This window comes from Orycteropus afer, unplaced genomic scaffold (assembly GCF_000298275.1).
Source record: "Orycteropus afer afer isolate SDZICR_OR568_19922 unplaced genomic scaffold, OryAfe1.0 scaffold00398, whole genome shotgun sequence".
Lineage (NCBI taxonomy): Eukaryota > Metazoa > Chordata > Mammalia > Tubulidentata > Orycteropodidae > Orycteropus > Orycteropus afer.
In genome coordinates this window covers 2,655,153-2,677,575 of record NW_006921985.1, presented here as the reverse complement: position 1 = coordinate 2,677,575, position 22,423 = coordinate 2,655,153, and the positions used below count along the sequence as shown (strand labels likewise).

Here is a 22,423-nt window from a genome sequence, read left to right as displayed (position 1 = left end):
CTGGCTGCTGGGGGGACGGCTGGGCTGGGGCATGGGGTCGGGGGTCGGGGCGCAGGCTGGTGAAAGGCTGGGTTGCAGTGAGGTCGGGGCTTCCCCAGCTCTGTCAACGAGGCCTCCGGGATGTGAAGCCCCATCCCGAGGTGACAGTGAGCCGACAAGGTGGGGGAAGAAGACCAAAGGCTCCCACCCAACCACCACCTGGGTCCCCACCCATGTGATCTGGGCCTGGGCACCCTCCCCCTGCCCAGTATCAGGAAGCCGCAACAGCCACACGGTCCCTGTCCTTGGACAGACAAAACGCCTATGGGTCCCCAACTCAGGAGGGGGCTCCCAGGCCTTAAGCAAAGGTTCAGGCACCGTCAGCTGACCGAGGTGGGGGGGGCTTTTCCCAGCCTGTCCCTGAGGCCCATGGCTGCAGGACCAGGAGGGGACGGGGGCCAGCCTCTCGGACCTGGACTTGGAAAGCACACCCCCAAATCATGTCTCCTCACTCGGGCACTGGACTCCTGGGGGGCTCCGGCACCCACCGTCACCTGGCCCACAGGCAGGAAACAGACCTCTTGAGCCTGGGGCCCGTTCCTGGGGACCGTGACAGCCTCCTGCAAGCCCAGGATGTGTCTGCGTGTCTCGGCAGGGTGGCTGAGCCCGGGCCTGCCTCCTGACTCGGCACCAGCCCCGTCAGCCTCGTGCCAGGGCCTGCCCAGGACTGCCTGTGGGCCTCCTCCCAGGGACAGCGCCACGGGGAGCCAGCCGAGGCAGCAGACCCCTCACGTCCGAGATGCCAGCCCTAGTGTCACTCCAGCACCTCTGTCCGATGTGCCCCGGTCCCTGACACTTAGATATGTGGCCCCCTCTGCTCCTGACCCTCGCACCCGACCCTCCAGTTCTCACACAGCCGCCGTCCTATTGCCTTGGGACGTCCGCCTGCCCCGCCTGAGCCTTCCCAGCGCTCACAGCCAAGCGCCAACCCTCCAGGCTCCTAACAGCCTTCCATCCATCAGCATGCGCTCTGGTCCCAGGCCCTGGCCCTCTAAGCAGTGGGTACCTCACGGCCTTTGAGGCCACCCCGCCGCGTCCCTGGTGAGCCATCCTGACTGCCCTTGGGAAGCTCTCACGGACACAGAGACCTAGTGGTGGAACCCCTTGAGGGGGCTGGAGCCCCACCCCAGCAGAGGGGCCCACGGCAGCACTGAGCAGGGCTCTCTCAAGGTCGCAGGTCACCCACGTCCTTTGCTGGCTCTGAGCACTCCACCCACTCTGGCCTCCTGAGACCCCAGGGGAGACGGGGCAGCCAGGTTCGCTGGTGCCACTCCTGCATCCTCAGGTGGAGGCGGGGCCCTGGCTCGGTGCTGGGGGAGCTGGGTTCCGGTCCTTCCTCCAGATGGAGAGCCACTTGGCACCCACCGGGTGCAGCATGGAGTGTCTCTAAGAACAGCAGGAACGGGGATGGGGGTCGCAGGGGACACCCCGCAGACTGCGGGCCACAGACCCCGGGGGGCCCAGCAGGGCGTCAGGAAGAGGCGTGGACCCTGGGACCTGGCGGGACTGCTGGGGGCCGACAGGCTGCGGACAGGGGGCGGTGATGGGGAGAGACCGGGACGACCCCAGGCTGCTGGCCTGGGCACCTGCCAGGAGGGAGTTTCTAGGCCCTGCCCGGTTGCCTGGAGAGGTCGACTGGCAGTGGGGCCAAGGGGACTCAGTGCAGCCCCAGAATGGGGACCCCGGCAGCGGGTGGCCCACCAGCGGCCTGCAGCGGGTGGAGGGCCCTGGGCTGTCCCACCCCCGAAGGGATTCCTGTCACATCTGCTCGCAGCAGACGCCTCGTAGGGAGCCTAGAGGTGGGTGTCGTCTCCAGGCCCCTGGGAGGGCTTCTGCCACTGCAGGTGGGTGTGTGTGGGGGGGGACAGGACACCTGAGCAGGCTATAGGGGGAGATTCTACCACAGGCAAGAACTCGCCCGGTTCCCCCTCTTGCAGATGCCCCGACTTCCCCCAGACAGGAAGCCCTTTCTTGGTCTACCAGCAAGCTCCCCTGCCCTGCTTCTCCGGAGCCCAACCCCCGGCTTCGGGGACAGCTTTGTGTGCAGGCGGAGGGACATGCTGGGGCCACCCTGGAGGGGGGTGGGGTGACATGAGGGGGCACAGGGGCCCAAGATGGGTGATGTCTGTGCTGCGAGCGGGGTGGCATGGAGGGGCGCAGGGACCGGAGCTGGGTGGAGCTATGGCTGGGCGTGGGTTGCAGTTCCAGGGTAGAGGGGACGAAGTGAGGGGGGAGCCAGCCCTGACCCCGATACAAGTCACAACCATGGAAGGCAGGCAGGTAAGGCAGGGCCTGGTTCGGGGTGTGGGGGTGTGGGGGGCAGGCGGGTGGACCACTGCGGGTCTCCAGCGTGGGGTGTGAGGCCAGGAGGAAGGCAGGAGCCGGAAGTGAGGGAGCAGGAGGGGCGGGGAGCCAGGTGTCCCCAGCCCATGAACACGTGTTAGCCTCGACCAGGCAAGCCCAGAGGCTGGGACCTGGGGCGCCTAGAATGCTGGGCCACCCAGAGGTACCTGCCACTGGGGCCCTGGGTGAGGGGGACACCCCGCGGGCCCCTCCCCCACTCACCTTGCCTGTCCGCGTGTCTTCCATCTCACGCTGGGTGCCCACACCACCATTTCCCCCAGCAGGCCCTCCCGACTGGCTGGCTCACTGGCCAGGCTGGGACGCGCGCATGGGAGCTGGCACCGAGGGCTGGGGGACACGGAGCCCGGCTCTCAGAGAGACGCCCTCCCTGTTTCCGGGCACGCTCCCGGCAGCTCGTCACACCGTCCGGTCCAGCACTGTGGGGTGTGGAGCCGGCGCACCCCCCCGCTGTACCGCTTCTACCGGACGGTGGGTCGTGGGATCCTGGTTAAGAAATGGCCCCAGTAGTTGTTGAAACCAAGGAGAAACCCTGGGCCTATCCTTGCCCCTTCTCCTCCCAGGACGGAGCCTGAGGGCCAAGCCGGGCCCACCCAGGAGGCCCACAGTGGCCGCGGCAAAGCCTGGCCAGGGGCGGTCACCTTGGCTATATCCCCGCCCCCACTGCCCTCAGGACGGCAACAGAGGAGCTGCCACGGCCACGAGGGACGCCCACACAGGGCGCCTGCCCTCCCTCGGGGCGGCAAACGCCGGCAAGCCCTGGGTCCTGCCGGTGTGCACCCGCGCTGACACGGAGAGGGGCCGTGAGGCGAGTGAGGAGCTCGGACTCGCCGGCCTTTGACCTGGCACGGAGGCACACGCCAGCCCACACCCTCCTTCCACGGAAACCCCCAGAGGGATGAGGGCTAGGCCAGGTGGCAGAGGCGGTGAGGCATGGCCGCAGCGCGTGGCTCTCAGGTGTGGTGGCTGAAATGGTGAGGGAACGGGGCACAGGACTCGTGTGCCCCCCCAGTCCCTGTGAAGGGACCCGATGTCCCCCGTCACCCACCCGTGCCTGGGGCACGGAGCTCAGCAGCTCGGCTGGGACAGGCAGGGAACCCAAGCCCGAATGTTCCGTCTAGTTCCCTACAAACGTGTCACTCTCCCCGATGACGCTGCCCTGCGGCGTCCTACAGGGAAGGAGGAAGAAGCGTCCAGGCGGTCCGGTGGCGAGCGCTGCATTTATTTCTCTGGAAGAGCAGACGAGACACGGGCGACGGCCACTCGGGAGCCACAGAGCAGAGCGGGGAAGCCCCAGGGCCGCGATGGCGGAGGACGGCATGCAGGACACAGGGGCGCGCCCAGGTAGGGGCTTCTCCCGGGAAAGGCGCTCGGCCCCCTGCCCTGCAGCACGAGTCAGCCCGGCGCCCTCTACGCGCCTGGAAGGCGGGAAATGCCGTTCCGGCTCCCAACCGGGGTCAGCTGTGGGAGGCGACCCTGAGGCGAGGACAGAGCCGAGGGGGCGGTCATGGCCCCAGGGCGCCATCGCGCGGCCGCCAGCGCCGCACGGGGCCCGCCAGGGCGGCGCACCGGCCCTCTTCCGCTACAGAGCCTGTTGCGCCGGGCACCGCCGCTGCCCCGCCCCGAGACGCGCCGCCCCTGCCACGTGAAGGACGGGCGCCGGGAGGGGGCGCTCTCCGGAAGCGTCCGGTCCCCAGCGCAGAGGCCCACGGTCGGGGACCGGCGGCGGCGAGTCGGGTCGGGTCACACTCTGGAGGTACCTGGTTTCTGGGCTCCCGGCGTGTCCTGCGCGTCCGGCCGCGGCGCTGGGGGCGCGCCGGCGGGCGGCCCGGGCAGCAGGCTGCAGCTGGGGCTGCTGAGGTGGCCCTCGGCCACCAGCGTCAGGTCGGCGGCGGGCTCCTCCTGCGGGCTCTGCGCGCCCACCACCTCCCGCGACTGTCGCCGCCAGACCTGCGCGGCGGGGGGCTGCCCGGGCGGGCTGCCGGCCGAGCCGGGGCTGCTGGCGGGGCTCTCGCCGGGCGGCGCGGCGCTGTCCTGGCTGCGGCTCTTGCCCAGCCTCTTGCTCGGGCCCTGGGCCGCGGCGGGCGGCAGGCGGAGGAACGCGGGCAGCACCAGGTCTTCCTTCCTCAGCAGCCCGCGCTGGTCATCTGCCCGGTTGCTCTGAGCTTTGGAAATGAGCTCAAAAAACTCTAGGAAGGAAACGCACGCGGACCGCGTTTAGAACGCACGGATCCCCGCGGCCGGCCGAGTCCGGACGGCCCTGCGCTGCGCTCGCGCGGGCGGCTGGCGGGACTCTCCCCTTGGAAGGGCACGAGCGCCACAAGCCCGCTAGGCCTGCTCAGGACACAGCAGCCACACCCGGAGGGGTCTTGGTGAGAGGCTGCATGCTCTGGGCCCCATGGCCTGGCTCCCCACTCAGGACGGGGTACAGGTAGCCTGACTGGACCCTCGCACTTGCAGCCCCCAACCCGAGGCCTGGAGGACATCAGGGGCTGGGAACCTGTCTGGGGGGCGGGGGCAAGGAGCCCCTGAGACTGGTGGCAGAGGCTCCTGCCTCTTGGGGTCCCCACTCTCAGCACAGGGTGGTCCCCCTGGGCTCACGGGAGGCGAGGAGAACAAACGGGCCAACACACTCCTAGAGAGGCTGTCGCTGGGAGCTCCTGGCCGGGTCACCTGTCCCCAGGCACCCCCGGCGGCCACTCCACACACTGCCTTCCAGTACCGCAGCTGGGTTGCAATGCAACTTGAGTGCCCCGTTCAGACAGCAAGTGGGGTCAACCCTGAGTCTGCTCCCGTGGGTACACTAACTCTCAGCTCTGAGGATCACCTGGCGTCTAGACCCTGGCGCCAGCGGCTCCCAGGACCGTGTATTAATGCGTGTTTTCATGGCCTCCAAAGGCTGAGGGAGAGGCTATGGGCTGTGTGTTCTGTGGGGCGCCCCAGCTGCCCAGGGGGTACTCCCCGGGCAAAACTCAGGCCGCAGCAACAGCTGTTTTCACTGCATGGTAGCATCTCTGTCAGGAGCCTTGGGGCAGGAAGTCTGAGATCAGAAAGTCTCCTCTCCCTGTCTCTCCACTGCTCCTGTCGCCAGCCCCGGAGGCCTCAGGGACATGCAGGGACCATGGGCCCCTGGCCACACGTGACTGTCCTCAGCCTCTGATGAACATCCAGCGGCCAAGCAGGCCCGGCTAGCGACCAGTGCCTGCCCCACCAGAGCTGCCCACTGGTCCTTTGAACCTACCTCATGTCTGGGCCCCAGCCTGAGTAGGTGGCTCTGGGTGGTGTCAGGAGGTGGACCCTAAAGGAGGGACCCGAGACACCGATGGAACCCGGAGACAGGATGGTGGCTAGGGGTGAACAGGTGGGGCCTCGGGGTCTCATGTGCAAGCAGCACTGTTACAGTGGCGGCTCCCTGAGTCAGGGGCAGCGGGCATGTGGACACCGGGTCCCTGAAGCCCACGTGGTAGCAGTGGCCCAAGCACACAGGGGGCGGGGGCCTGCTTGGTGTCATGGGGACAGCAGCCACCCAAGGGCCCAATGGCCAGAAGCGTTTTGGTGACTGAGCTTCAACAGTGACATGACATCCACTGGAAAACGTGCAAGTTTTAAAAAGTACACGTACCCTCCGCTTCGTCCAAATTAATTTTCTGATTTTTTTTTTTCCCAATCTTTGCAATAGGTTCTTCTCTCTTTGAAAGCCGGGGCTCCCTAGCACTTTTTCCATTTTCGCCTTTTATCTTAATAGAGTTAGACTTGCCTAGCGTCCTCTCCTCTCCCTGCATCAGAAGGAAAGTCAAAGTCCCACTCCCGTTTCCGACACAGGCGCACCCGCTTCGTCGGTCACAGACAAGGAGGCCCGCACACAGGCCGCACTGACAGAGACGAGGACAGGTGGCAAGCAGCACAGGTCAGGCAGAGCCACCCCCACTGCAGGAGAGGAGGCAGCCCGAGGGTTCGCACAGAAGCAGGGGCCAGGCCCAGACCCGGGGGGTCAAGCCCGTGAGGGAGCCCCAGGGCGCGCCACGGCCCCGCGGAACAGGGAGCAGGCCTGCGCCAGGTTGCAGGTGAATTACCGTAGCTGTGTGGCTTCTGGAACTCGGCTCTACCGCTACACTGTGCTTGCCTGCTGCCCCCTTCTGTTTCTCTGTGGACACTGAACAAAACGAGACAAGGTCATCACTAAAGCAAGTCGCCAAGCCAACCGCACACTCAGCCAGAATCGCAACTCTACTGTCTGGACGGCAAAGCTGTGGAGAAACAGAGCACGTCACGCAACCGGAGAGGCCACCGCGTGGGCCGCAGCGTCCGGCTCGAACGGCAGCACCCGCTCCTCCCGCCGGCTTTGGGGCCGAGACGTGGTGGTGGCCGGGGCTGGGGATGACACGGCTCCGTGGGGCCCTGGAAGGAGGCTACTGAAAAGCGTCCTCCAGGTTGTACGTGGCGTGAACGTGCTGTGGGTGGTTGGAAGGCTCTGAGATTTCATACGTGTCCCCTGCACACTGCTGTCACAATCGGGGGCCATGGGCCCCTCCTCTGGGCAACAGTGGTGTCAGATGTGACCACTGCACCGTTTCTACAGAGAGCGGGGTCTACCTCAGTTCTCCTGCTGGACTCACCTGTGCACACACAAGCAGAAGGCCCTGCCAGACACCTGCCTGGCCACACATGCTGACCACCCCACCTGGCCGCCTGTCCAGGGCACGAGGGTGTGCCCAGGACGGGCCTCGGGTCCCGGCTCTGAAGGCAGTGGGTGCCTGGAACCAGGGACAAGAGAAGGCTCTGCCCCTCACACCACGGGGCCACATTCCAGAGCTGAAAGGAGCCCCAAAACACCCATCCCGAGTCCTCACTGTGTGGAGGGCGGGGCAGGCCAGCCACCTGCGATGGGCCCTGACAAGCTCTTTCTACCTGGGTAACAACCTAGGAAACGGCACGTGGGTTTCTGAAACTCTCTGAGCCACCCCCCCAGTCCACGTGACCTTTTCTAACGCAGAGGTGTGTTTTCTGCAGAGGAGTGCAGGCTCCTCTACAGTGTGTCCGTGTGTCTGTCATGTCGGGACAGGATGAGTCCTCGTCCCAGCTCCTCACAGCTCTTTGACCCAAGACAACAGCTCCTGGTGTTACCATCAAGGCGCGTGTGGGAAAGAGCTCTGTAAAGTGTGGTTCATCACACACCAGTCGCTACAGCACAGGCCAGAGCGCGGGGCCCACGGCCTGCACGCCTGCTGGATGGAGACGTGCCCGCGCTCACCCCACCTGCCATTCTGTGTGCAGGCCAGGCCACCACACCTCCAGGGCCCCATTTCCCACTTAGAGCATCCGTGAGATTTTCTAGTCAAAGTGCCCTCACCCATGCGGTAAACACGTCTTGACATGTCTGTGGTGAACACACCCTCAGTGTATCTGCATGTGTGTGGTGGAAGTACTTTCACGCTTGTTGAGCATGCCCTCACTCATGTCGTGGATGTGCCCTCACGTGGTGAATGTATTTTCATGCATGTGGTCAATGCACCCTTGTGTGTGGTGAATGTGCCCTCATCTGTGTGGTGAACACGCTCTCACATGTGAACACTCCCACATGCATGTGGTGAATACAGCCTCACGTGTGGGGAAAGTACCCTCATTTGTGTGGTTTAAGAACTTTCAAACAAGTGGTCAGGGTACCCTCACGCATGTGTGAATGTAACCTCACGTCTGCTGACCATGCCCTCACGTCTGAAGTACTTTTGTGCATGTTGAACATGCCCTCATGCGTGTGGTGAATGTGCTCACACGTGTGGTGAAATTATTTTTATGCATGTATTTAATGCACCCTCATGCATGTGGTGAAAGTGCCCTCACGTGTGTGGTGAACATGCCCTCGTGTGTGAACATGCCCTCACATGTGGTATACACCCTCACATGTATGAACATGTCTTCACATGTGGTGGACATGTCCTCACGTGTGGAAAACACCCTCACATGTGGTGAATATGCCTTCATCTGTGTGGTAACACGCCCTCACGTGTGGTGAACACACCTTCAGGTGTATGGTGAACAAGCCCTCACATGTGGTGAACACACCTTCAAGTGTGTGGTGAACATGGCTTCATCTGTGTGGTGAACACACCCTCGCATGTGTGGTAAAAGTGCTCCCACACGTGAACTCATTTCGTTAGCCCCTCAGAGCACGCTGGGTGTGGGCCCGGCAGGGACTGTCACTCCTCTCACAGCTGAGAAGACACAGGGAGGCTGAGCGACTTCCTGGCCCCAGGTCATATCCTTGGGAAGCACAGCCCTCATCCCCCTCGTCCGGGGAGCCTCCTGTCCCATCAGGACTAGTCTGTGCCCCTTAGATGGTCAGCTTGAGAAACACCGTGTTAAACTGCCCCGAGGTCCCAGCCCAACTCAGCCCGTGTGTGGCCCTGGTACCAGACAGCTGGGAGGACCCGGAGCCCTGCTGGCTCTGTGTCTAAGCACTGAGGGATGGGGCTGCCCTACGAGGTAAGGGCTCAGGGCCTGGCAGGCTGGCGTCTTAGCCACAGATGCCGGGCTCTGTCCTGGGAAGGCCAGGACGGGCAGGAGGCTGGGGTCTTCGTGAGCTGGAGATGGGGAGGGACCCGAGTGCTGGAAGGCAGGCCCACTCACCTTTCCCCCGGGAGGGGTCCCTCTCCTCCAGCACAACCCGCTGTCCGTCCAGACTGGAAATGGGGGCGCCGAGGTCTAGGAGAGTCTTCTCGCCACTCTAAAGGTGGAGATGGCAGTTACTAGCTCGTCTGGCTAGGCCAGAATAGCTGCAGGGGCCCAGCCCTGACAGCCAGACTGCCCCCTGGCTTGGCGTGAGCACACACCAGGTGGCCCCTCGTTCCCGGCACCCCAACTCCACATGACCCCAGAGGTGCCGGCCAAGGTGTGGGTGCCCCAGGGCTCCAGGGCCTGGCCGTGGGCTCCTGCCGTGGACTGACTGGGGATTCCCACCCACTGACCCCTGTCTGGGCCTCAGATGCTGAAGAACCGGCGAGGGCGGAGCTGTTTCTGAGTCACTTGAGTGACGGCTGCTGGTGGCACTGCACTCAGTTTGAGACCCAGAGGGAGAACACTGGCGAGCACTGAAGACGCTTTGGGCAACCACCCTGATGCTTTGAAGTGTGCACAGAAACTCTCCTGACTGTTCACTTGAGTTGGCACCAAATTCTCAGCATGGCTCATGACCGCGAGGAGAAAACAGGCCTCCGTGGCTGACTTCTCAGTCCATCAGTAGGACTGTCGTGGTGGTGCCTCTGGGTGGACTCGAGTCTCCAACCTCTCGGTCGGCAGCTGAGCGTGGTAACCGTCTGCAGCACCCAGGGGCTCCCCTCTAGGGAATGGCTCGCCTGAAAGCATAAAGCCACTCCCGCGGTGGTCGCTGAAGGTAAAATGCTTTCATTTTGTAAACCAAGAAGCAAAAGCACCTGATTTGAAAGCAGAGCTACATCAGGTCCAAGGACTGGTCTCAGAAGTGCAGCCCGAACACTCCTCAGAAGCGAGGACGGGGAGACTGTTTCATCTACTTTGGTCCTGCTGTCAGGAGGGACTGGTCGCTGGACAGGGATGTCGTGCTTGGTCAAGTGGAGGCCAGAGGAGAAGGGGAAGGCCCTCAACAAGGTGGACTGACACAGCAGCTGCAATAAGGGGCTCACGCTCAGCAAGGACCGCGGGGCTGGCGCAGGACGGGCGGTTTCTGCTGCAGACGGGGTCGCTGTGAGCCAGAGCCCCTCGACAGCACCCACAACCACACAAGGTCCACGTGAAGAGTCGTGAGTGAGGGACCTAGAGCCCTGCCTCTGGTCAGAAGCCCTTCTCCCCTGACAGAGCATGTGCCGAGCCCCCCGAGAAACGAAACGTGAACCTCTTGCTGGCATTGTTAAGTCGGACAGCAGAGAGTAGCACAAGTGGTCGATGCCTGTGGGAGTGTGCTGCGAGGCCTACAGAGGGCCTGGTCCAAGAGGCCGCAGCCCCGCGCCCCGCCAGAGCCTGCAGTGGCAGCAGGAGGGGCCGGCTGACAGGCTGGCCTTGCTCGTGGCATCTGGGCTGGCTGACAACCACAGAAGTCACCAGACGGGAACACGTCCAAAGAGAACTCAAGTCCACAAGGACTCCCCACTGCCACCAATGCTCCTGACGCACACTGCCTCCATCTGGTCTAACGCCCTGTGCTCACCGCTCTGCCCGGGGAGGACCTGCTCCTGGGCTCGGTGCTAGCCCCAAACACCATTTTACCGAAGGTAGGCTGAGGTGGCGGGGCTCGGGGTGGCAGAGGCCCAGCACAGCAGGGCAGGAGGTCCACTGCGGCCCAGCCCGGCCCCTCTCCAGCCATGGCCCCTGCAGGCACTTCTACTCCAGCAGGCCTTGCCCTCTGGCCACGCCCCTTCTCAGCCATGCCCCTCCCTCCGGCCACGCCCCCTCTCTGACACCTTCCAGAGCAGGGCTGGCCGGCTTAGTCCAATGAGCCGAGCATGTGGGAAACCGTGTCAGGTTACTCTTGGGAGCCGGTGGCTGTAAATAATTGAACATTTTCCTTTCTTCACTTCAGAGTTCGTGAATAATTTTGGAGCCAGTTTCAGAGAAAATTAAAATCCTAAACATACATGAAATTACAGCCCCGGTCAAGGTTTACAAAGAAAGGGAAACACAAGCAATCACTGATGGATGGCACTTTGGAGGGAAGCTGTGGCGCACACTTCCACGTGGAGTGCAGGACAGTCACTTCCCGTCAGTGCAGGTGAGGCCTCACAGGCCACGCCCTCTGAGCACAGGGACCAAGGCCCCAGAGGCCTGCCCTCCAACACGTCAGCTTCCACCTGTCCCCAAACATCTTTATTCCTGAACCTCACCCACTGACAATGGTGGCCTGCTTGGCAGTGCCATCCTCATTCTAAGTCTAGAAAGTGTAGGTGAGGACTATGGACATTAAATGAGGTAAGCAGCTACAATGTCAGCCAGATGCCCGGCAGCCACCTCAGTGTCCACAGGTGTGTGGCGCTGCCAGCTTTGATGGTCCCCTGACCCCATCTGTCAGCTGTAGAGACTGGCTGCCTTTTTCTCATTGTTTTTCTTATTTTGGTTTCCTGTACTGAAGCTGGGAGCTCTGGTGGCATAGTACCTAAGGCATCTGACTGCTCACCAGAAGGCTGGCGGCTCAAACCCACCAGCCACTCCTCGGAAGGAAGATTGGGTGATCTTCTTCCATAGAGGTACCGCCTCAGAAATCCAAGGAGGGGTCGGTGTGAGTCGGATCCGACTCAATGGGAGGGAGTTTGGTTTTTTTGGTTTTGGACTAAAGCTATACCTCAAACATCAAACTGAGACCCTTCACCTCAACCATCAACCCGAGGCCCCTCACCTCAAACGTCAACCTGAGACCCCTCACCTCAAACGTCAACCCGAGACCCTCACCTCAGCATCAACCCGGGACCTTCACCTCAACCGTCAACCCAAGACCCCTCACCTCATATGTCAACCTGAGCCCCCTCACCTCAAACGTCAACACGAGACCCTTCACTTCAACCATCAACCTGAGACCCTTCACCTCAAATGTCATACTGAAACCCTTCACCTCAACCGTCAACCTGAGACCCCTCACCTCAACTGTGAACCCAGGACCTTTCATACCTCAGCATCAACCCCAGACCCTTCATCTCAACCATCAACCCAAGACCCCTCACCTCAACTGTCAACCCGAGACCCTTCACCTCAACCGTCAACCTGAGACCCCTCATCTCAACCGTCAACCCGAGACCCCTCACCTCAACCATCAACCCGAGACCCCTCGCCTCAACTGTCAACCTGAGACCCTTTACCTCAGCATTAACCTGGGACCTTTACCTCAACATCAACCCAAAACCCTGTTAAGAATGACCATGGCACATGTGATCAGGATCGCCTCCACCTGGTGGGGCAGAATAGGGGGGCAGAGGCCACCTCCCTAGTCCTGAGCTTTGGAGGACACCGGACATGTCTTCCAGACTGTCACCAGTGTCCACCAGGCACCCCTCTGTGAGTAGAGCAGAGGGCACCCAGACGGGGCACCATGAAGCACAGAGTAGGCACCGGTGTCCATTGGAGAGTGGGTGCAGACGCAGTGCAGAGTGTGGGGGCACTCACCAGCCGCACGGTGAGGTCACGCAGGTCCAGGCCGTACTTGGCCACCACAGGCCGCAGCACTTCTGTGACCGGCTTGGTGGGTTTGGCCTTTAGTCCCACTGACCGGTTAATGGGAACAAGATCCAGCCTGTGGGGAGATGGGGAGGAGAGAGAGACTATCTGCTGCAAATGTACGTCATTTTCCAGTCCCCAAGCCCACGACGGACAACGGTGCACCGGGCCTCATGCCCTCACCCATATTCAGCCTTGGCTTCTGCATGTCAAAGGCCTCCTTCCGGATGAGAAGAAGCCTGGAGGGGACTTTTCTAGGTTTGCAATGAGCTGAGCAGGGGACGGGGCATCTGGCACAGGGTGGGAGTCACACTACATGAGATGATTGGAGCCCGCTGCCTCCCCTCCTCTCCTGGGGCCAGGGAGGAAAGGGGTCCCCTGGCTCCTGGGGTTCCTAGGTGCTGCGAAGGGGTCCCCTCAGCCTCCCCCACCCCTTTGCCAAGCTCCTGGTGGGGGTGGGGGATCTGTTGACACCCTCCACTACCCATCAGGTGCCAGGTGCATGTCTACACAGGAAGGGCCAGGGAGCCCGGTGGGCCAGAGCCCCGGGGCCGTGACGCCGAGCCGCTGATGCTCACCGGAACAGGGTGCGCTTCTCCAGGCGCAGCTCCCTGGATTCCAGAATGCTGCTGTCCTGCTGGAGCACCAGAGGCTGGGACGGGGCCAGAGAGACACAGTCGGCAGGGGCAGGGCCGGCATCGCCCGAGTGCACGGAGGCAGTGACGACGGGCAGGCCCCACGACGGCCCGGCCACAGGCTGCCTCTCGACACTGGCATGCAGACCGTGCGGCAGCCCAGCCTAACGACCGCGCTCTGGCTGCCACCAACGCCCGTGGAGCTGGGGCACAGGGCGTGACGAGGCCCGGGGGCAAGCACTGACAGGTTCACGTGGTGACGAGACACGTTGCTTCTCCCGCAGGACGTGACCCTGGAATGCGGAGGTGCACGTACCTTATCCCCACCGACAAGGAAGAGATCCACAGCCGCCCCGTTGATGCCGTACCGCTCGCAGAGCCCAGTTAGAGCCTCCTTGACAGAGGTACCCGTCCTGACGGGCACGGTGCAGGCCGTGCCATTCGGGAGGTGCACGCGGCAGTGCCTGGCCTTCTCCTGCTCAGGCCCTGGGGCCCTGCAGACCTCTGCCTAGGGAGAGCATGTGAACACAGTTCAGGGCCAAGCTCGCCTGGGGCGTGGGGACCAGCTGTCAAATCGCTGCCCCATGTACATCACAACCCATGCACCCTGCCACCCCACACCCACTCACAAAGCCCCAGTACCACCACCCACACCCACTTGCAATGCCCTTGCCTCACGTCTGCCTAAGACGCCTATGCTCTGCCACCCCATGCCTGCCCACGATACCCGCACCCGGCTGCCCCATGCCCACTCACGATGCCCGCACCCGGCTGTCACACGCCTACCCACGATGCCTGCACCTGCTCACAAGGCCCATACCCCGTTCCCACATCTACCCAACATACCTGTGCCCATGCCCGCCCATGATGCCCACACCCTGCCACCCCACGCCCGCCCATGATGCCCACACCCCGACTCCCTATACCCGCCCATGACGCCAACTCCTTGCTGCCCCACGCCTACCCAGACACCCACACCCCACTGCCCCACACCCGCCCAGACACCCACACCCTGCTGCCCCATGCCTGCCCATGACACCTACATCCTGTGGCCCCACACCCACCCATGACACCCACACACTGTGGCCCCATGCCCACCCAAGATGCCCACACGCTGCCACCCCATGCTTGCCCATGACACCCGCACCCCTAGTCAATCACATAGACTGCTCTGTAGGGACAGGGGCTGAGCCAGAGGGCTGTGCAAGTAAGCCTAAGCCTTTCACCTGGCTCCAGGCTGCCGTACCAGTCTTCCCTGAGCCCTAAACAGACACTGACTGACCACGGGCCCCACTCCGCTGGCTCCCCTCAGGATGGTGAGCAGACATCATGCTATCAGGGGCCTTATCTCGGCCCTCCAGGGCAGACGAAGTCTCCCAGACACCCTTCGGGCCGCCAGCCACAATGAACGCGGTGGCGGGAGGGCTGTCTCTAACCGTGTGGCAGTGGGGGTGGACGGTGGCACTCTGAAGACCCGAGACAGAACCTAGGGTGGCCAGCAGTCTGGGGCGCCGGCCCCCACTCTCTGCTTCTCCTCTGGCCCCTCTGTAGGCCCTCCCAACCCCTTGGCCTCTTGGCTGGAGGCCTGGGGCCGGACGCATGAGCGAGGCCACCTTTTGCCAGCTGCTCAGCTGACGCATGATGAGGGCACCCGAGGTCAGTAGGGCCCCCGTCGGCTGCAGGTTCAGAGCACTGAGAAATAGGGTGTTTTAAACCACCGAGTTTCCAGGTGGTTTTCAGGCAGCGTAGCTTCCAACGGTGCCTGCTGTCATTCCAGCAGAGAGAAAGCTGCAGGTTAACCACACGGCTTGGCAATTTGAATGACTAAGACACTGGACGTCATAAGCTTCCAAAGTCCTATCAGCTGACAGGCAGCTGAGAGACCATGGCATCTACATCCTACCCAGTGCCTCACAGAAGACCAGACGAGCCAACAGCAGGGGAGAGGAAAGCTGGGCTCAGAGGACTTGGGCTCCCCAGCCCCGGCCCACACTGGGAACACGTGTTAATGAGATAGGGACACACGGACAAAGCCACCGGTTCCCAAGTTCCCTGCTCTGAGTGGAGGCGTAAGAGGCAGTAACTGAGCAAGAACCAAAGGACGTAGAAGCTTCTGCTCTTGAGGGAGACAGCTGCCCTCCAGACACACCATCAGCTCCCAGAGACAGCCCTGGCCTTCCCGGGGCTCAGCCTGCACGAGCAGTGGCCACCAGGCAGCGACCAATGCCTCTGTCAGGCAGGGGGCCCACCACCCAGGCGCCTAGGAAAGGGCCCTCTGCCAGCAGTCGTGCTCATGGCCACAGAGTAGCCCAGCTTCTCCCTTCCAGTGGGCTGTCCCTCCTGTTCGCCTATCTCAAAAGGGCTTCCTGTCACCGTCTGTTTCCACTTCAAAGCTCCACCCCAAGCGTCCACACATGGATGAGCACACACACATCTATACATGTCTGCACACAAATGAGTACACAATCTATACATGTTTACACATGCATGAGCACACATCTGCACATGGGTGGCACACACGTCTGCACACAAATTAACACACGTCTACACATGGATAGGTGCACACATGTCTGCACCTGGATGAGTACACACGTGTGCACTTGGAGGAGCACATATATGTCTGCATACCGATGAACACACATGTCTACACACAGACTAGTGCACACGTATCTGCACCTGGACGAGTACACACGTGTGCACTTGGATGAGCACACGTCTGCACAAGATGAACACACATGTCTGCACCTGGACAAGCACACATCTGCACCTGGACGAGCACACGCGTCTGCATACGGACGAGTGCACACATCTGCTTGTGGTGACCAGGGCGCCATTCCTTTACCAAGAGGACACAGCCGGGTTGAGCAGCTGGCCACACAGTGACGCTGGTCCAGCAGTCACCTCTGAGCCCCGGCCCCTTGCAGGAAGGGGTGGACACTTACCAGGTCGAGGCTCCCCGCAGAGGACGCAGAGCCCTGGGACTCCCTGCGGCACAGGCCTCCGTTGGCATGAGGAGAGTCTGTGTGGGGGACAGGGATGCAGATGGGTCCCCTGTGCGCCCTTCACACCAAAGCCCCGTTTGCTTGGTCCTCCCAACCCCCCTCTTCAGCTGCACAGGTGCAGACAGAGGACGGAGACCAACCTACACCCCTCAGGAGACAGCCAAGTGTTTCTTCCTGCCATGGAAGCCAGAAGCCATGGACATGGAGCCCAGGTCCCAGAAACATGGCTGCCCTTGGCCGAGCAGACACATGGCCCTGCGCCTGGCTGAGATCCTGTAGCAGGGCTGGCTCACACCCAGTACAGGCCTCCAGACCCTCTCTCGTCTACCCTGGGGCGTGTTGATTTCTACACGTGGTGTCTCGGCCCAGTGACAGCCACCCCAGTGGGCAGCAGCAAACACGCCTAACCGCAGTGGCAGCTGGTCACTGTCTTTACGAGTGACTTGTTCCCCCATCTTTTTCTTGTGATCAGAAGTCACCACGGACTTGAACTGATTGTCATCTTGGGCTTGTGATGCTGGCAGAGAATGATTTGTCCACATAGCCTCCCCGCCCAAGTTGGCCCAGGGCCTGGGGGTGTAGGGGATGCCAGGGCAGTGGTCCTGAGTCCCCGTGGCCTTCAGGATCACTGGCCCACCTTCCATCAACAGTAGATGCCCAGGCCCCACCCAAGCCAACTGAGGTAGGACTTCGAAGGCCCTGGAATCACCATTGCCAGGCGGCTCCTCACTGTCTTCCAGGTCAAGGTCTTGGCCTTGGGGTCTTGATCGAGTGGGTGGATGTGGGTGGTTTGGCACCCCCACCTGTCAGGTTTGGGGCCCTGGCCTTGGGGTCCTCCTCTAGTGGATGGACGACTGTTGGCACCCCCGTCTCCCAGGTACTGGGAAGCCGCATGTGCCCCATTGGGAAGCTCCACTCCTGAAGCCCTTCCCTTCCAGAAAAGCACCCGCACCGGCTGCCTCAGCGTGACCCGAGATCCTGGGCCGCACGGCCACCACTGCGTGACCCGCGAGTGTGACACCCGCACCGGTTGCCACAGGGTGACCCGAGATCGTGCGCCGCACTGGCCACCACAGCGTGACCCGCGAGTGTGGCACCCGCACCGGTTGCCACAGCGTGACCCGCCAGCATGGGCTGCCAGCCCAGGGAGAAGCCCTCACCCTTTCTTCTGTGACAAGGGTGCAAATGCCACTCTTCAGGCTACTCTGATGAGTACTCTGATGAGAGTCCTAAACGTACCAGGTGTTTGGCAGGGGCCAGAGCTACAGGGGCTATTGTCACAGTAACGCTGTGGTGACCCCCTCACTGGCTGGAACCAACGACCCCTGGGCCGGCAGTACAGCTTCATCACTCCCCCACCCCCAGGGCCCCCTTTACGCTTGCTGGGGTCTGGCGGCAAGGCGTTTTCATCTTTCTCTGCCCCACTCCCCAGAGAGCCTCGCCTGCCCGGCTGCAGGGCGCCCTCAAGGGCCACACGGCTGTCAGCCAAGCTGGGCGTGTGCTCGCCTGCCTGCGCCCACCTTCCTCTTATCTCTGGATCGACGGGAGCCCTCCGCACCCTGGCTGGCCTGCCTCCCCCGGGCTAGGCACGCAAGCACACTGCCGTCTCCTCCCACACGCGTCCATGTTACAGCCACAGGCGCCACACACCCACCGTGGGGATGGTCACCGTGCTCTTTCTTCTTCTGCGACCGCCCCGTGCTCCGGTTCCTTGACCAGGAGAAAAACGGTCCCTTCCGCTTCTTCTCACTGTCCTCCTCCCCTATATCTTCATTCAGGGACCTGCCGGACTTTGACTTTCCACTTAACTGTCATCAGATGAAACACTCAGTCAACGTGATGTGACGGTACTTAGCATCACAGTGATGGAGCCCATCACCAATACTAACTAGCTGTGCAAATGCCCTGCAGAATCATCTAGAACCTTCAAGAGGCAGGAAAAGCCTGCTGGAACCCCTCCCACCACCAGCTCAGTGTCTCAGCATAAAGCCCCTTCAAGGCTGAGGAGTGTGAATGGACTTCCCACCACGACTCTCACCTCCCCCGGGTCACCTGAGGGGCCGCTGGGCCAGCAGGTACCTTCTTGGGTGTGGAGACATTGGAGTGGTCTGAGCCAACACTGTGCTTGGAGGCCGGGCTGCTGGGCACCTGGTGTGCGTCCGGCAGCGAGCGGCCCTCCACCTCGGCCAGGATGCATTCCTGGTACAGCTGAGACTTGAGGAAGCGCGTGTAGCTATCGAACTTCATCAGGTTGAAAATCTGAGGGGTCAATGCAGCACAAAGCAGAGGCCAGAGTCGGGGAGCCCTGCCGCCATGCAGCCAGGAGCCTGCAGTCATTACAGAGGGGCACCGTCCCCCACCAGATGCCTGGCCCTGGGAGCCACTTCCCACTGTCCCTCACGGCTGGCTGTTCTTCCTCCCCACCTGGACACCCTGCCACTCGGAGGACTGAGATAAGCCAGTCCCACGCCCGACTCAGAAAGAAGCTCCGGAACCCGGACTCTGTCAGCTAAGAGCAGGACCCATGTGACCGGCCATCTGTGGGAGCCAGCCCTGCCCAAGCTTCCCTTGTCCTGCAATCTGTTTGTTGACGGGCCTCTTGTGACTCTAACGGACTAGTGTCTGAAGGGGTGGTAGGAGTCTGGGAACACATGCTCTCAATACCAAAAAATGCCTCAGGTACGTTTTTTTCATCACAGAGATGTTACGGCATTTTAAAACATCCAGATGTACGTGTATTATCACACATGAAAACATGTGCATGTGGCCATGTAAGTGCAGGTGATGAGCTGGGGACAGCTGACTGTGTGTCCACCCGCAGGGTCCAAGGCTGCTGCTTTGGTGAACCTTGGAAGCCTCGCATCCACTGGCCCCCTCTGAGCCCAAGCCCTGTGGGCATTACAACACAGACGCCTCCCAACCCACACCACCCTGGCCGGCAACTCCCCTCTCCGCCTGGGAGCTGAGTACATGCGCCCTCTCACGAAGGGCTAGCCCTTCCCCCCCCCAGCCCTGGCCAGGAGCCTTGGAGGAGCGGGGATGTCACACAGTACCTGGAGCTGCTGGTCCTTGAACATGTCGGGGTGCGGGGCATTGAGGATGTCGTCTGCCAGCTGTGCCTGGCTGTCAATGTTGACTGGGGTGGTGGCTTTGCTGCACAGGAACTTAGTGAAAATCTCGCGGGCCCTGTAGGAGAGCTAACAGGGATACTGTGAGCCGACTGCTGGCTGCAGGCCTGGCCCGTGTGTGCTCTGCACGGTGACTGCTGTGTCCCTGTGTCTGACCGGACAGGCCCAGCAGACATGTCTGCTTGCATAAACCAGAACAAACCAAACTCACTGCTATCAAGTCATTTCTAACTCACAGTGACCCTGACCAGGTTTCCAAGGCTGTAAGTCTTTATGGAAGTAGATTGCCCCGTCTTCCTCCCATGGATAAGTTAAAGCACCAGCCACTATCAGCTGCTTACTGACTGGCTCTGTCTTTCTTTAACGGCTGGTTCAAGTGTCCCACGGCAAAGAGGCACCTCTGTGGCACGTGCATGCTCGTGTGCGAGTGTGGGATCAGGACAGCATGTTCGTGGGACATGTGAGCACAGGGCTGAGGCCTGTGAGTCTAACCAGTGGATCCAGGTGGCATGGGCTGAGGCAGACTGCCCACCGTTAGCAGACAGGGAGGGGGGCGCGAGGCCACCTTAGGAAAGTGGGCACCAGGGATGAGGCCATCCCAGATGCTGGGGGGCACCCACTGCAGAGGCCCCGGGCCTATCCTGTCCTGCACACGCGTCTGGTGTCAGGAGACCCTCCCCCTGTTGGTGCCTAAGACCCCACGGCAGGCAGCTGCGACAGTGCTATTCGTGGGGGCCGTTGCGCCGACAGCCGTCATCCCTGCCCTTTAAGCACATGTCCCTCTTGCCGAAGACGCGTTTGCATGTCAGCGCCTCTGCTGCCGAGGGGGGTGCGTGAAGGCATTCACACAGACTATGTTTAGGCAAAACGAAATATCATGTATATTAAGAAACTTATCCTGAAAAGGAAACAGGATCTCAAGTCACGCGGAAGCACTTGCACTCTCCCAGCTGCCCTGATGCCGGCCATGTGTCACCCAGCCGGTGGCGAGACCGACACGCCTTCCAGCTCCTAGGGCGGAGAACGTACCTCTCTCTTGTCGTGTGCGGGAACATGGTTAAAGTATTCACAGGCCTGCCAGAATAAAATGTTCTCCTCGCTGAATTCCTTCCTCAGGAAATCCTGGAAAACAACAGTCGCCAGCAGTCGCACGGTCACCCACTGAGGCCAGCTGATGGCTGCGTGTGTCGCCGATGCCCCTCGTTCCTGCTATCCCTTCCTTTGTGACGGGGGGGTTGGGCGTGGTTCACATCAGAGCCCTGAGCACCACCCGTCCTTTGAAAAGCTCTGCTTTGGTCACACAACTGCCTTCAGAGAACTACTTACGCAAAACTTGAGTGACACTCGGCTAAGGGTCTCAAGCAGGGAGGTTGGGGTTCAGGGGAGCTGGGGAAAGGGTGGTACAGCTAGCACCGTGGGCCCTCGCCTCACCCTGAGAGGGGGATGCGGAGAGGAGACCCCTGCACCATGGGCTGCTCAGGGCCCGGCACCCGTCTTGGAGACAGGGGCTGGCCTCTCATTCAGGGACCCCCCTCCTGCCTCCTGGCTCAGTGCACTTACAGAGAAGTACTTAACGCCAACAGGGTCCTGGAGGAGGCGCTCGAAGGACACGGCCCAGCTGGCGACCCGCCTGGCACGCAGGTGCCGACAGCTCTGCACGCTGGGGAGGCTGGCATTGCTGCTCAGGCTGTGGTTGCTCGCGCAGTCCTTGAGGCCACCGCCGTCCAGCTCTGCGGGCAACACAGACGCCCACTGCAGCCCCGCCCCCGGCACGGGCACACGCAACAGCGTGCGCGCCAGGGAGCAGCCAGCCGTCCTGAGCACCCACGTGTGCTGCGTGTGGGTCTGGGGACGGGGGCACAGCAGGGAGCAGCAGAAACCCCGCCTGACACAGCTGTACACACGCACTCGTGCACGCAAACCCACACCCACTCATGCACACATACACACAGGCACACACGCACTCATGAACACACGCACAGGCACATCACCCACACCCATTCACACACACACAAGTACCCACACATCCATCCATTCACACACACATGCACACTCACAACATGCACATATCCATATCCACACATGCACACTCAGTCATTCCCACACACACACATTCAAAAGTACATCCATTCACTCATGCACACTCACACACGGACACACCTACATACATACCCCACACACGCACACTTACTCACTGACTCACACATGAACTCTCACACACACATTCAATCATACACTCACACATATACACTGAGGCATATTCAATTTTAAGTGCATGGACACACACAAGCTTATACACTTACGCATTCAAGCACATACACATGAATATCCTCTTATACACATGCACACTCATCCACATGCATACTGACACGTGCACTCACACATCCACACACACACTCACACACTCACTCTCACAAACACATGCACACTCATTCACACACAGAAGTATACACACATGCACACATGTACATTCACTGACACATGCACATTCATTCACACATTCACTGACGTGCACACAGCACACATGCAAGCACACATGTACACAAAAGCTCACACACATATGCTTATGCACACTCCACACACCACTCACACTCGCTCACAAGAACATGCACACACCCCCTCATGAATGCACACTCCCACTCCCACACACATGTATCACAGATACACACATTCTCTCAATCTCACACATGCATTCACATTGACTACAACAGCAGGCTATGGTTATGAGATAACTAGGAAAAGCAATTGTAACAAAAAACGTACACATACTCACACACACATGCGTGGATACACATATGCACACGGACACACATGCACGTGCACACACACACATGCACACACACTCAGCATTAAGAGTAACAGAGTGTAAACACACACCACCACACGGATGCGTGTGGTCCACGCAGTGCTGAGCATGAACCCAGGCCCGAGGAGCGGCTGTGTGACTCCACGTGTGAACTCCACAGGTGTCAGGTCCCAGAGGCGTCAGGCCTCCCGCGCGTGGCCAGGGTCCCTGGGCTGGGCCCTCTTCGGAATGCACACGGAGCATAATGCCCACCCCAGAGCCTCCAGGCAGCTCCCCTGC

The 22,423-nt window shown here is 61.3% G+C and overlaps 1 protein-coding gene across 1 annotated transcript in view; it reads right to left on the bottom strand.

Moving 5' to 3' along the window:
• Positions 1–4,143: 4,143 nt before the first annotated feature.
• The window catches only part of RGS12 (regulator of G protein signaling 12), a 128,305-nt gene continuing 110,025 nt past the window's right edge, over positions 4,144–22,423 (bottom strand). The window contains exons 4-16 of the mRNA XM_007953522.1: positions 20,899–21,068; positions 20,368–20,460; positions 19,264–19,407; positions 18,290–18,469; positions 17,865–18,018; positions 16,151–16,227; positions 13,525–13,716; positions 13,152–13,225; positions 12,523–12,649; positions 9,028–9,124; positions 6,474–6,553; positions 6,023–6,176; positions 4,144–4,589 (exon numbers count right to left, since the gene is read on the bottom strand). Of these exons, the coding sequence (XP_007951713.1) occupies positions 4,144–4,589; positions 6,023–6,176; positions 6,474–6,553; positions 9,028–9,124; positions 12,523–12,649; positions 13,152–13,225; positions 13,525–13,716; positions 16,151–16,227; positions 17,865–18,018; positions 18,290–18,469; positions 19,264–19,407; positions 20,368–20,460; positions 20,899–21,068 (1,988 nt within the window). The remainder of the gene's footprint in view (positions 4,590–6,022; positions 6,177–6,473; positions 6,554–9,027; positions 9,125–12,522; positions 12,650–13,151; positions 13,226–13,524; positions 13,717–16,150; positions 16,228–17,864; positions 18,019–18,289; positions 18,470–19,263; positions 19,408–20,367; positions 20,461–20,898; positions 21,069–22,423) is intronic.